The 12,663-nt window shown below is 38.0% G+C and overlaps 1 protein-coding gene across 1 annotated transcript in view; it reads left to right on the top strand.

Annotated features, from left to right (window-relative positions):
- Positions 1–8,814, top strand: part of CENPE (centromere protein E) — an 82,125-nt gene extending 73,311 nt beyond the window's left edge. The window contains exons 48-51 of the mRNA XM_077755719.1: positions 733–830; positions 2,515–2,698; positions 5,139–5,425; positions 8,038–8,814. Coding sequence (XP_077611845.1) covers positions 733–830; positions 2,515–2,698; positions 5,139–5,425; positions 8,038–8,132 — 664 coding nt within the window. The 3' untranslated portion in view covers positions 8,133–8,814. The remainder of the gene's footprint in view (positions 1–732; positions 831–2,514; positions 2,699–5,138; positions 5,426–8,037) is intronic.
- The last annotated feature ends 3,849 nt before the right edge of the window (positions 8,815–12,663 follow it).

Here is a 12,663-nt window from a genome sequence, read left to right as displayed (position 1 = left end):
TCTCTGGGCTTTATATTCATAATCAGTAAAAGAATAAGTTTGTATTAGAGGATTTCTTAAGATTCCTTCTGGCTCCTAATGCTTTTTGTTCTTCCTATAGATATTTAGCAAGGATACCGAATTTGCCCAAAAAGTAGCACTCTGAAGCTTTCTGCCTCCTAACTAGCCTTCCATTGATAAGACTATTGGTTTTAGCAAAACATATCTATCAAGTTCTTCATTATAAAAAAGCAATTTTACTCATAAAATAAGATCAGCAGATAACTTTCAGAGTCTCTAAAGGCAGAAAGTCTCATGATTTATCACTGCTGATTAATGCTTAAGCCAACATTTCATCAAATACCACTTTCTACTGAGCAGAATTTGACCTTTGACTGTCACATTGGCTGGGAGCTGCAGCCAGGGTATGCTTCCCTGACAATGTAGAAATAAGTAGAAGTTTTTTTCCTCTTTCATGCTCTGATAATTGTTGTGTCCAATTAATAGCTACTGGGCTTCCAGAAATTTAAAAAGAATTATTTTAAAAGATTACCCCTGCAACCAAAGAGACTGCTTCCAATTTGATGGCGTTATGCCTATAAAACACTTGATACCAGGCGGGTATCTGCTATTACTTATGGGTTTTATGTCAGTATGATATATCTTATTAGAAAGTTCTTGACAGCAGTTCTGTTTATTCTTCCATTAGAAATTAGTTGCTAGGCTTTTACATATTTCCATTATTCTTTTTAGAATTACTTCTACAAAAGCCACTGTAGAATATCAAAAAGAAGTTATAAGGGTATTGAGAGAAAATCTTAGAAGAAATCAACAAGCACAAGATACCTCAAGTAAGTAGAAAATGCTGGTATTTCCAGAACTTTCCATCTTACTTCTCAATACACTTTGACATTCTGCATACTATTATATATGTGACAGTCAAGAATAAACATGTTAATCATTAATTTAGAAAGAACTGTTTTTGAAATGAACTTACTGGGATCATATTTATCCTGTGACATCTCCTTAGTTTCCTATAATTTCAACTGTTTGTCCATTATAGATTCTTAAAAATTTTTGAATTTCACCTTTGCATCATCAGATCTGTACATAGTAGTGAAGACATTCACATCTTAATAGATTTTAACCATATGCACAGTAAAAATGCAATCATTATTAGAAAGAATAGTAGTGTTAAAGAAATAATTTCCTATTTGTTCTTAGTACTGAAAATACAGAGATGATGCTTATTTGCAAACTCTGAAATTGTGTCAGCTCTTTGAAATTAATTTTAGACACAGTTTATCTAATGATCAAATTTTTCATACGATTTCCTCAACCTATACCTTTCTCCATATTTTTATCTCATGTGTTTCATTTGAAAAGAGAGGATGCTGAACAGTACTTGGGACAGTTTTGTGTAGTAAACACTGAACTAAGTCGGGGCAGGTCACCCGCACTTCATGGCCCTGTGAAATCATGGGGACAATAATACTTCACCTTCCAGCTTATACACACACACACACACACACACACACACACACTTATTGTAAGGATCAAACTGAAAGTTGTATGTGAAAGCACACTGAAAATTGTAAAGCACACTGAAAATTGTAAATGTCAAGCAAATATAAGGTAATACTTGTGTGTATTTTTATCTAGTCATTAAAAAAATGTTTTAAAAAGTGAAATAATGTTAAAGATGTTGTCTAGTACATATGTAGACTGAACTACTCTAGTGGCTATTGCAGGATAATTGCGCCCTTACCTGGAAAATTATAAGGGTTAAAAAAGTAGAAATGAGTATGCTTTGTTGTTACAAAAGGATTAGGATAATTGCATTTGATTTGTGACTTTCAGTACACATTGTATCTGAATCCAGAGTAATTCAAAAGAAAATGGACATTGAGTATCATCTCCATACACATCTTACCTGCTTTTATAAATTGTCAGTTACGCAGTGGATTACTGTACAATATAAGCACCTCGCATTTTTATGCAGTTTTACCTGAAGTTTACAAAATCAACTCCTTACATCACTTTCACGCACATAGTGTAGAATACTTAATAATATATGCTTTCGTATCATTCTGAGGTGTATTCAGTTAACAAGTACGTGTCGAGAACTTACAGTGAGCTGAGTAACTGGCGGTGGACCCCACGCACACACACATTCTGTGCTGTAAGAAGCCCGCTGGGTATTTCCACTGATCTAAAGGAGAGAGAGTGAAGGACCGCACTCCCTGGGGAGACTGCTACCCTTGCCATCATTGTGCAGGATTCCAGTGAGCACGGTGGTGGGAGTAGACTTGGTGGGTTGGAGAGATGCAGGAGGAATCTGGAGATGATTAGAAGTGTTGAGCGGGTAGGCACGGGAGGTAAGGTAGAAGGAGGAAGGCAAGGTGGCTTCTAAGGAGATGATGATCGAGATGGTCTGGATTTTACAGTGACTTATTGCTCTGTGACATTCCCTTTATTTTGAACTTTGGGGAGAAGTAAAATTATCACCTATTTGTGTATCTGCCTCCCTCACAGTTGTATCAGAATGTACGGATTCTCAGCCTTCAAATAAACCCTTAACCTGTGGAGGGGGCAGTGGCATCATACAGAGCACAAAAGCTCTTATTTTAAAAAGTGAATATATACGGCTAGAAAAAGAAATCTCTAAGTTAAAGCAACAAAATGAACAGCTAATAAAGCAAAAGAATGAACTATTAAGGTAAGATCTGCTTACATGATACCGAAATTATGCTTCTGGGTATTACATGAGGGGAGCGTGGTATACACACATGCATATATATTTTTTGCAATTGGCAACCCTTCACACAGATGGGGAAAGTCATTTTTAGAGTATATGTAATAAATGTCTTTTTTTTTTTAATTTAATTTAAATCCAAGTTAGCTACCATATAGTGTAATAATGATTTCAGGAGTAGAATTTAGTGATTCATCACTTATATCCATCACCCAGTGCTCATCCCTACAAGTGCCGTCCTTACTGTCCCTCACCCCTTTAGCCCTTCCCCCCACCCAACATCCTGCCAGAAAGCCTCAGTTTGTTCTCTGTATTAAAGAGTCTCTTATGGTTTGCCTCCACTCTGTTTTTATCTTATTCTTCCTTCCCTTCCCCTATGTTTTTCTGTTGTGTTTCTTCAATTCCATGAGTGAAATCATATGATATTTATCCTTCTCTGACTGACTTATTTCGCTTAGTATAATACACTCTAGTTCCATACACGTTGTTGCAAATGGCAAGATTTCATTCTTTTTGATCACCAAGCAATATTTCACTGGGTATATATATATATATATATATATATATATATATACACCACATCTTTATCCATTCACCAGTTGATGGGCATTTGGGCTCTTTCCATAATTTGGCTATTGCTGACAGTGCTACTAAACATTGGAGTATATGTGCCCCTTGGAATCAGCATTTTTGTAATATATGCCTTTTAAGAGGAATAAGACTATGGTAGCACCATTCCAGATGCTTGTTATCTATCAATTGACCTATTTTTAATGAAGTCCAGAAGCAGAAAGTAAACAGAGATCTTTGAGGGGCAGCTCAAATACACCACAAGTCAGTATACCCAAGTCAAAGGAGAACTCCTTAAGTCTATTATTGTATTTACTTTTACTTCATAAACAGTTCTAACAAATTTAATTATTTGCCTTCTATAAGAGATTAGAATCGTGTGCCACTCACTTCACTAATGATATAATAGAAGAAAAATAGGCATTAAATAAATAACTATACAAGCAATGAATTTTTTGCAATGACTACTATTAAACAGCAACAAAAAAACACAAGTAGGACATTACCTAAGTGTGGAGAGGGGTAATGATGAAGAAACTGATAGAAGAGCAGTTATGGAAAAGGGTAGACGTTAGGCCAGATGAAAGGAGAGACAGGTAAGCTTCTGGGCAGGGGCAGCATGTGCACGGGCTTTCAGTCAGAAAGAGTAACCTGTTGGAACTGAAAGACACCCAGTGCAGTCGGGGTGTAGGGAATGAAACAGAGTAAGGTGCAAGAAGAGATGCCAGAGGTCACTGGTCTAGGTCACATAGGCCTTTTTGGGTCACTCTGAGGAGGCTTGGGTGATAATCTGCAATATAATGAGAAAGTTACCTCCAGTGAGGATTTTAAGCCAGGGCCTGATGCGATCAGACAGCATCTCTGGCTCTAGACCAAATAGGGAAACCCAATTTAGGAATTATTTGCTATAGTCCAGGCAAAAGATAATTTTGGCATGGACTAGAATGGTGCCAATTGGGATAAATATAAGGTGATAAATTTGAGAGATTAAGTGTGAGGTTGTGTCCATAGATCTAGATGACCAGATAAAGGAGAGCAGGGCCTCTGGGATTGGTCCCCAGGCTTCTCTCTGGATAAATGCTGGTGGCATTTCCTGCAACAAGGAATACTATAACTAATCCAGAAGCATGGTGTAATATTTCTTTTAAAGTAACAAAGGTACACTAAAGGTTTGTCTATCCAGAAGACTAATTTGTCAAGTTATTGCTGCAAGGTATCAATAGGTAAACCACTCTGGATGATCTCACTGATTGATTTGAAAACCCGATGTCATACTCTAAGCTTTCTCTTCAGGACTCCATAGTTACAGTTGTTCAATTAATATGACCTCATTTCATTTTCTGAACTATGAAATAATCCAAGCAGGAAGCATTAAAAATATAATTTTTAATATAAGTGTGGAATTTAAAATATAAGTGTGATAAAATGGTAAATTATAACGAACAAACAAAGGGGGTTAGAGAGAGAGAGAGAGAGAGAGACAAACCAAGAAGCTGACTCTAGCCAAAGAGAACAAACTGATGGCTACCAGAGGGAAGGGCAGGAGAATGGGTGAAATAGGAGACAGGGACTTAAGAGCACACTTGTGAAGAGCACCGGGAGTCGTACGGAAGTGTCAGATCACTATTTTGTACACCTGGAACTAATATAGCACAGTATGTTACCTATACTGGAACTAAAATTTAAGATTAAAAAAAAAAGACAAAATGGTAAATTATATGTTATATATATTTTACCAGAGTTTAAGAATTTTTTTAATGTAAGTATGAATAAATTTCAGGAATTCAGCAGACTTACAGTCTCTCTTTCTTTTTTTCTTTCTCCGACATTCAAGCAATAATCATCATCTTTCCAATGAGGTCAAAACATGGAAGGAGAGAATCCTTAAAAGAGAGGCTCACAAAGAAGTTACTTGTGAGAATTCTCCACAGTCTCCTAAAATGACTAGAACAGCTTCTAAAAAGAGGCCACATACGCCTTCTCAATGCAAGGAACGGAATTTACAAGATCCTGTGCCAAGGGAATCACCAAAGTCTTCATTTTTTGATAGCCGATCAAAGTCTTTACCTACACCTCAACCAGTTCGCTATTTTGATAACTCGGGTTTAGGCCTTTGCCCAGGTAGGTAAATATACTGGTTCCTTAGAAATCAGAGCATATCTGTCAGAACTTACCCTTAATTTGTGGCCCCAAAGGGCAAGTTTAGACACGATGTAGTTGAGCAAACTATGGTGCACAGACTTTATTTGGCATTTCTAGGGTGAAAAAGTTTCTCCAAAGCATGGTACTAACATGCATTATTTTTTAACCCCAAGCTTAGTCTTTTATTCTGCCTCTTACACCTTCAGCTTTTCCCTGAGAGAAATAAGCAACTCTCTTAAGCACATGAAGACACTACCCTGTAAACAAAACTTTTACTGAAGAAGCCCTCTTACCAATTCAGTGGGCCAGTATTTCCAATAGCATTATATTTGTTTTCCACAAGCCAGATCATAGACTTATTTCATTTACTTATTAATTCAATCAGTCAGCAAAAAATTTTGATCTCCAACTTTGTGTCAGATACGTTGATGAGCAAAACCAGACATGGTCCCTTACTCTACTGGAACTTACAGTCCAACAGGAGATACCGTAATCAGGTAGTCAAAAATAGACGGGTAAAATTCTAGAGCACAAAAGGCTGCGAGGCATATTATGGGTCTTTATTTCAAGAGTATTAAGGAAGTCTGCCTTGAAGAAGGAAACTGAGATCTAAGAGGTTAACATAAATTAGCTCAACAAAGAAGGGAGGGAAAAGTATTCTGGCAGATAAAACAGTGACAGCCCAAGGTAGGAGGAGCCATAACCAGGGGAAGCATTGGAAGAAAGATGGTATGGCCAGAGCACAGTTAGCACAAGCTGCTGTGGTTGGAGTCACCGAAGACAAAGAGAAGAGCCTGGTGTGTGGGAATTTGTAGATTGTATAGAGGAAGCCTTTGAAAGATTTTAAACCACATAATGGTGGGGGATCATAATGAGTTATAAATTTTGAACACATCACCTTAGTTATATAGTAACCAACAAATAATAGGAGCAAGAGTTTATGACAGTTGTCTAAGCAAGAGGTCACACTAGCATGGACCTGAGCAGGTACAATAGAGCTGGAGAGAAGTGGGCGGACAGGAGAGATCTGGGAGTGAAAGCAGTGCTGGGCACCTGACTGAATGGAGGAAGGGGTGCCAGACACAGAGGTGTGGAGCATTGCAGGAGGAAGTCTGTAACACTGCGTTTCCTGTCCTTCTCGCCACACAGCATTGATCGTGTGTGTGGCCAGAGCCCTTGTACTACACCAACAAAATTGTACACTAAGAAGAGCAGTTGCCAAATCATTTTTGGCCCCAAGCGAAGGTTGCCAGGATTTGTGAGAGCTCTATCGTGTGACTTTAGAAGAAATCTGTCCATTCTCATCAACTTCTCACCAAAATTAGATCAAGCCAGCAGTCTGAAAGTGCTCTTTGGGATATAGGAAGGCACCAAACAATTTGAAAAAATTTTTGAACTATTCCATTTTATGGAATAGTATTTTACAAACATTTAAGGACCTGCCATTAGCTAGCACCTACATGGAACTTTTGATGTATATGCACACATACTATTTGAGAAGAGTCTTCTGAAAAACCAAGAAACTTTTAATCACCTCGATTTTATCTGATAATGCCAGAGGCACATGCATGGTATGAATTAATTTAACCACAAGTAGAAATGCTTAAGTGTTTTTATCAATATACAAGTCACTCTGGTACTTTTTAAGTAAAATAAAGAGTAGCCTGAAGGGACACCTGGGTGGCTCAGTGGCTGAGTCAGTTAAGTGTCCAACTCTTGATTGTGGCTCAGGTCATTATTCTCATGGTTCGTGAAATCGAGCCTCACCAGGGCTCTGCACTGACAGTGGGACCCTGCTTGGGATTCCCTCTCCCTCTCTCTCTGCCACTCTCATGCTCTCTCCCTCTCTCAAATAAATGAACTTTAAAAAAAGAATAGGCTGGAAGAATATATGAATCAAAAACCAACCCATTCAGACTTAAAGGACATGGTCCCAGCCTGAATTAGTAAAATACCATTCTGAAGAAATTTTAATGTTTTTATTTTGAATTATAAAAGATAATTTAAATTTTCTCAACAACTTGAGATGATTGCAAAGACCAGGTATGCAAGATTTACTTTTATGAATATAACCATTTGAAAATTAATACTGTTTACAAACAAATAAATGCAGCTGAAATGCTTTTAAAAGGCTCAAAGAAAGTTTTCCAAAGATGGCTAAATATTCTCCAAAATAAATACTATTTGTTTAGAATAGCATTTTTTCCCCCTAACATTTAGGCAAAAGAAAACCAGACTCAATCTGTTTGATTCACTTTGAATCTCAGAGTGATGGATTTCAGTTGAGACTTTATTACTTCTTGCTTTTATGTACAAAATGTTCTTCCTAACAATTGATTTTATGAGAAAATGGGGAACAAACTTCTCCAACTCTGATAAAGTGAAAGAACTATCACTTTTTAGTGACCAAACATGAGGCTAATGACCATATTGTCGTTTTTCATTCTTCATATCTCTGCTGTCCTAATGTTGTTTACATTTCCAGTTCTATTAGAAGTGTGTGTGTGTGTGTGTGTGTGTGTGTGTGTGTGTGTGTGTGTTTTAATAAAATATGGTTACTTTCGGGTTTTTTTCTTTTTGTTTTTTCTCAGAAGAACAAATGGCTGGAGCAGAGAGCACGGGTGCTCAGCCAAGTCTTTGGCACAGCTCCTCAAGAAGAGATATGCCCGAGTGCAAGACCCAGTAGGCTTCTCTCCTGTCACTTTCCTGGGGGCCCAGCGTTCCCTGTTGAGAAATGACTGCGCTTTTACTTTCTGTGCCTATCCCGGCAGTGTTCTCCCAGTCCAACTTCATTTCAGTTCAGTTTTCACTTTGCCACTCGAATTGGAAGATGAACGAACAGGAGCTTCATGCATTCCAATAATTTAGAATGACTGATAGCAAGACCTTCTTCTTGAATGTGGTAATACTTTCGAAATTGAATTGTTTTATTTATTTATATATTTTGTAAAGAATAAAATTATTGAAGGAAATCTCCAGTCTTTCCATGCATACACAAAATGTATTCATCTTTATTAATGTAATGTTATACCCATGACTTAGATAATTCTAAGGCATAATACAGAACTAAAGTGTCATTTAAGTAACAAAATTATGAACTACGTTTTAAGCGCCTTAAGCATTGAATAAATGTTTAACTAGTGGTTCTGGATCACAAGTTTATGTAATATTGATGGTTTCTTGGTGGGGTATTCAGGATGTTTTTGGCTGTACTCATTTGTTAACTTTCAGAATTTTGCTATGAGAATATATACATGCTTCCTGGATTTAAGTTGCTAAGGGACAGCAAAGTGCTGTGACCTCTTCATTTTCTAGTCTGATCTTTGTTTTGCTATAATAAATACAAAAATTCTCTCTGCTTTTCTGTACTCACCCACTCCGTGTACAAGCACTCTAGATTGGTTGGTTTGTTATGAGACTGTGTGAACTCCACTGCATTTTACTCCCAGCTGCAAGAACTTAATACCACTTATCCTACCCTTTTATTTCAGACATGAGGAAACAGCACCTGAGTTTCTATGAAAGTAGAAAATCTTAGAAACCCAGAGTCCCCACAGATACATTAAGGCATCTGTGGATGGGCTTCATGCAGTCTGTAAAACCTCTGAAATTTCATGGTAACTTGTATGTAAATTTATTTTTCTAAGATACTCGGGTGCATATTTTTATCATATTTTTATTTTTTTGTTTTTGTTTTTGTTTTTTTTAATAGTTTATTGTCAAAATTTTTATCATATTTTTAAAGGGATCTGTCGCCCTGTAGGAGGTTAAGAACTATGGTTTTAGAGAGCATCTGTTATAACTTTTATATCATATGACTTTAAAAAAACACATAAAACAGTAAGTTGCATAAGGTTTAGAACAGTTAGTGATTTCAATGCATTCTTGGGTCTGATAAGATTCATTCAAAGGAAGAGGTTGTGAATTACATCATAGTCATCATTTTACAATCCATGGATGGATATTTTCCTTTAATATACTATCATAGGCATTCACTAGGGCTAGGGGAAGGTGTCCCTTCCAATAACTGTCTCCCCTAAGCCAGTCCCTTCGGAGTTGTTTTCCTTTCCAATTTTCCCCAAGTAAGACACAATAGCAGAGTTACAGATTTGACAATGTCTGCTCCTCCACTGAATAACAGTAACTCAAGGTAGTAGATAATAAGACTAAGGCCATTAAAAGTAATCAGTCATCAGGTATCCAGTCTAGTAAAACATTGCTTAACTCTAGAATTTGAATGACCATTTCTTTTCTCAGATTTGGGAGGTTTGGGGTCATTATTTCTTCAAATAAATTTTTTGACCCTCTCTCCCATCTTGAAGTCCCATAATGCATATATTGGTCCTCTTGCTGATGTCCCATAAGTACCTTAGGCTTTCTTCACATTTCTTTATTCCTTTTCTTTGATTCTTTCTGCTACTGGATCAAGTCTGCTATTGAACGTCTCTAGTAAATTTTTTAATTCAGTCATTGTATTATTCTTCAGACCCAGGATTTCTGTATGGTTCTTTTTTATAGTTTCTATTTCTTTGTTATTGTCATTTTGTTCATGCATTGTCTTCCTAGTTTCATTTAGTTCCTTATCTGCATGCTCTTATAGATAATTGAGAATCTATTATTTTGAATTCTTTGGTAATTCATAGATGACTTTTTCTTTGGAACTGGTTTCTGGAGATGTATTTTGTTCCATTGGGTCATGTTTCTGTGTGTGTGTGTGTGTGTGTGTGTGTGTGTGTGTGTGTGTGTGTGTTTATGTGTGTGTGCGCGCATGTGCGCACAGTTTCTGATTTTTTTGGCTGAGTTTTATGCATTTGAAAAAGCAAGCCACCTCTTCTATCTACAGATTGCTTCATACAGGGGAACACATCCACCAATCAACCTGGTCAGAGATGCTAGGGGTCTCTGAAAGCTTTTAAGGGGGATGTGACTTATCTGGGCCGTGTGGATACTTTGCCAATTAGAGAGGTTTGCCAATTTCTTTTCTATGAGCTGGGTCTCTTGCTCCCTCTGGTGTCTGAGACACAGCATGTTCTTTAATGCAATAAGAAGCCACTAGCTCTTCTTTGTTCTCATGAACCCCCAAAGCTAATGATATCCAAAGCATATCAGCCCCCCATTAGCACCCCAGGTAGGCTGGACAAATATCAGTCTTGGACAGCCCTCCTCAAAAAGAACACCAAGCAAATGCTCTCCTCTTCCTCCTCTCCCAAGTGTGCTGAACCATTTCGGCCTCCTTCTGGGGCACCACAGGCCTCTAGTGCCAACTATGCCCGTCCCATCAGCACTCCCAAGTCAGACAACACAGAAACCAGTCCTTGGAGCTGCCAAATAGAATTTTGGATGAATTTTCCACTCTTCTCTTTTCCCCTATTCCCCTGGGGAACATAGGAGCCAGAGGCTGAACTGTGCTAGGTTGGGCAAGGGATGGGGTGGATGGAGTCACAGGTAAGGTGAAATGGTCCTTCTTGCCCATTTCAATACACCTGTTCTCAGCTTCCCCCTTACCCAGGGTACTGCAACTTCTTAACTGGCTTAAGTTCTCATAAAGGTATTTTGGTTCATATACTGTTTTAATTCAGTGTCTCGGGGTGGGGGGGAGGGGACAAAGGTGGGACTTCCTTTTCCTCCATGTTGTTGTCATCTCCCTCAGAATGTTGCTAAACTCTTATGATTTGGGTTTCAGTGTCATGATGAATGACTGAAGGGATGATGACAAAAGTCAACAATGAAACATGCAAGAATGTTAAAAAGCAGTAATACAGGCAGAAAACACTAAAATGGTCTGAAAATAAAGTCAAGACTGAAGACAAATAGATTATTGTTCATAGGAAACCACTTGAGAGCCTGACAGAATTATATTCAGGAGAACTGAGAGCCTGCTATTCATACTCGGCAAATACTTAACAGCCGTTTACTGTGTGCCAATCACTGGTCTGGGCACCAAAAGGTACTGTCTTAGTGAAATGCATGTTTATTTAGTTGGAAAACAAATAACTCATAATATGTGCTGATTGCATATAAGGGTGAAAAAGATACGGCCTGTGGTCTTGAAGAAATTTAGTCCATGGAAAATATAGATGGGTAAGCAAATTTTTGCAACACCGTGTTACTTAGGCTGTCACATAGAAGGCCTTGTTGAAAATCTGGGGACAAAGGGAGTCTGAAGAAAGTTGCCCCCAGAAAGAATGTTAAGAGTTGGACTTGATTAGAGAATTTTCATATAAAATCTATTTTAAAATCCTCAAAAGTTAAAGGAAAGACAGTAAAGCAAGGAGCACAGCTGGGCATGATTAGAGATCATTAGACTCCATTAGAAGCTACCATGGACAATGAGGGACAATTACAAAAAAAACTATATGTAGATATATGCAGCAATTAAATCAGGATTTTTAAAATCAATTTTTGCCATCTAATTGAATTTTAATAATCATTAACGTTTATTAAGTATAAATGTAACAAATGTGCTGGTAGCTGTACATGTCTAGTCTTTGCTCTTCACATGCCTGAGGTGGGTGCCATGGTTACCTTCATTAACAGATGAGAAAACTGGAGTTTGGAGAGTTGTTACTAACGCAGCTAGTAAAAAGATGTGGGACTTACCTTCATCTTTCTGACTCCACAGTCTTTGTTCTTAACTGTCGTGACTTTTATGAATACTCATGGCTCCAAAGAAAAAACCTGGAGAAAAACATAGTCTAAAGAAGTTAACTTTTCCTCACATGAGGAGAGCAGAGTTAGGCTTGGGCTTGGCACTGAGGCTGTCTCCAAGGCATCAGGTTCCTTCCCTCACCGGGCTCGGGCTCTGTCCTTAATGTGTATCTCTGACCTTGTACCGAGTCACAAGACGGCTGCCATGTCCCAAGGCATATTCATGTTCCAGGAAAAAGCAGGGAAAGGGCAGAAATGGAAAACATTTCAGAGTGGCCTTGCCTTTCTATCCAAGAAGGAAGTCCTCCTCAGCTTGTGTTTCCTTGGCCAGTTCTAGCAGCAAAAAGAGTTATGAGTTTGAGAGTTTTGTTTTCCAACCTTTATAAAAGGCAGAGGAAAGTGAGGTGGGTGGATGTGGAGTAAACCAACCTAAACAGTACATGCACAAAATAACCTACACAATCATTCTGCTCAATTACACACCTGCCAAAGTATGAGTGACTAAGTCTAGCACACATGACCTCGTCCTTTCTTTTCAATCTCTACTATCTCTGTTCTCTTCAGCCAAA

This window comes from Crocuta crocuta, unplaced genomic scaffold, assembly GCF_008692635.1.
Source record: "Crocuta crocuta isolate KB4526 unplaced genomic scaffold, BGI_CrCroc_1.0 scaffold92, whole genome shotgun sequence".
Classification (NCBI taxonomy): Eukaryota; Metazoa; Chordata; class Mammalia; order Carnivora; family Hyaenidae; genus Crocuta; species Crocuta crocuta.
The sequence above is the reverse complement of the archived record's forward strand: the minus strand, read 5'-3'. Positions and strand labels throughout refer to the sequence as shown.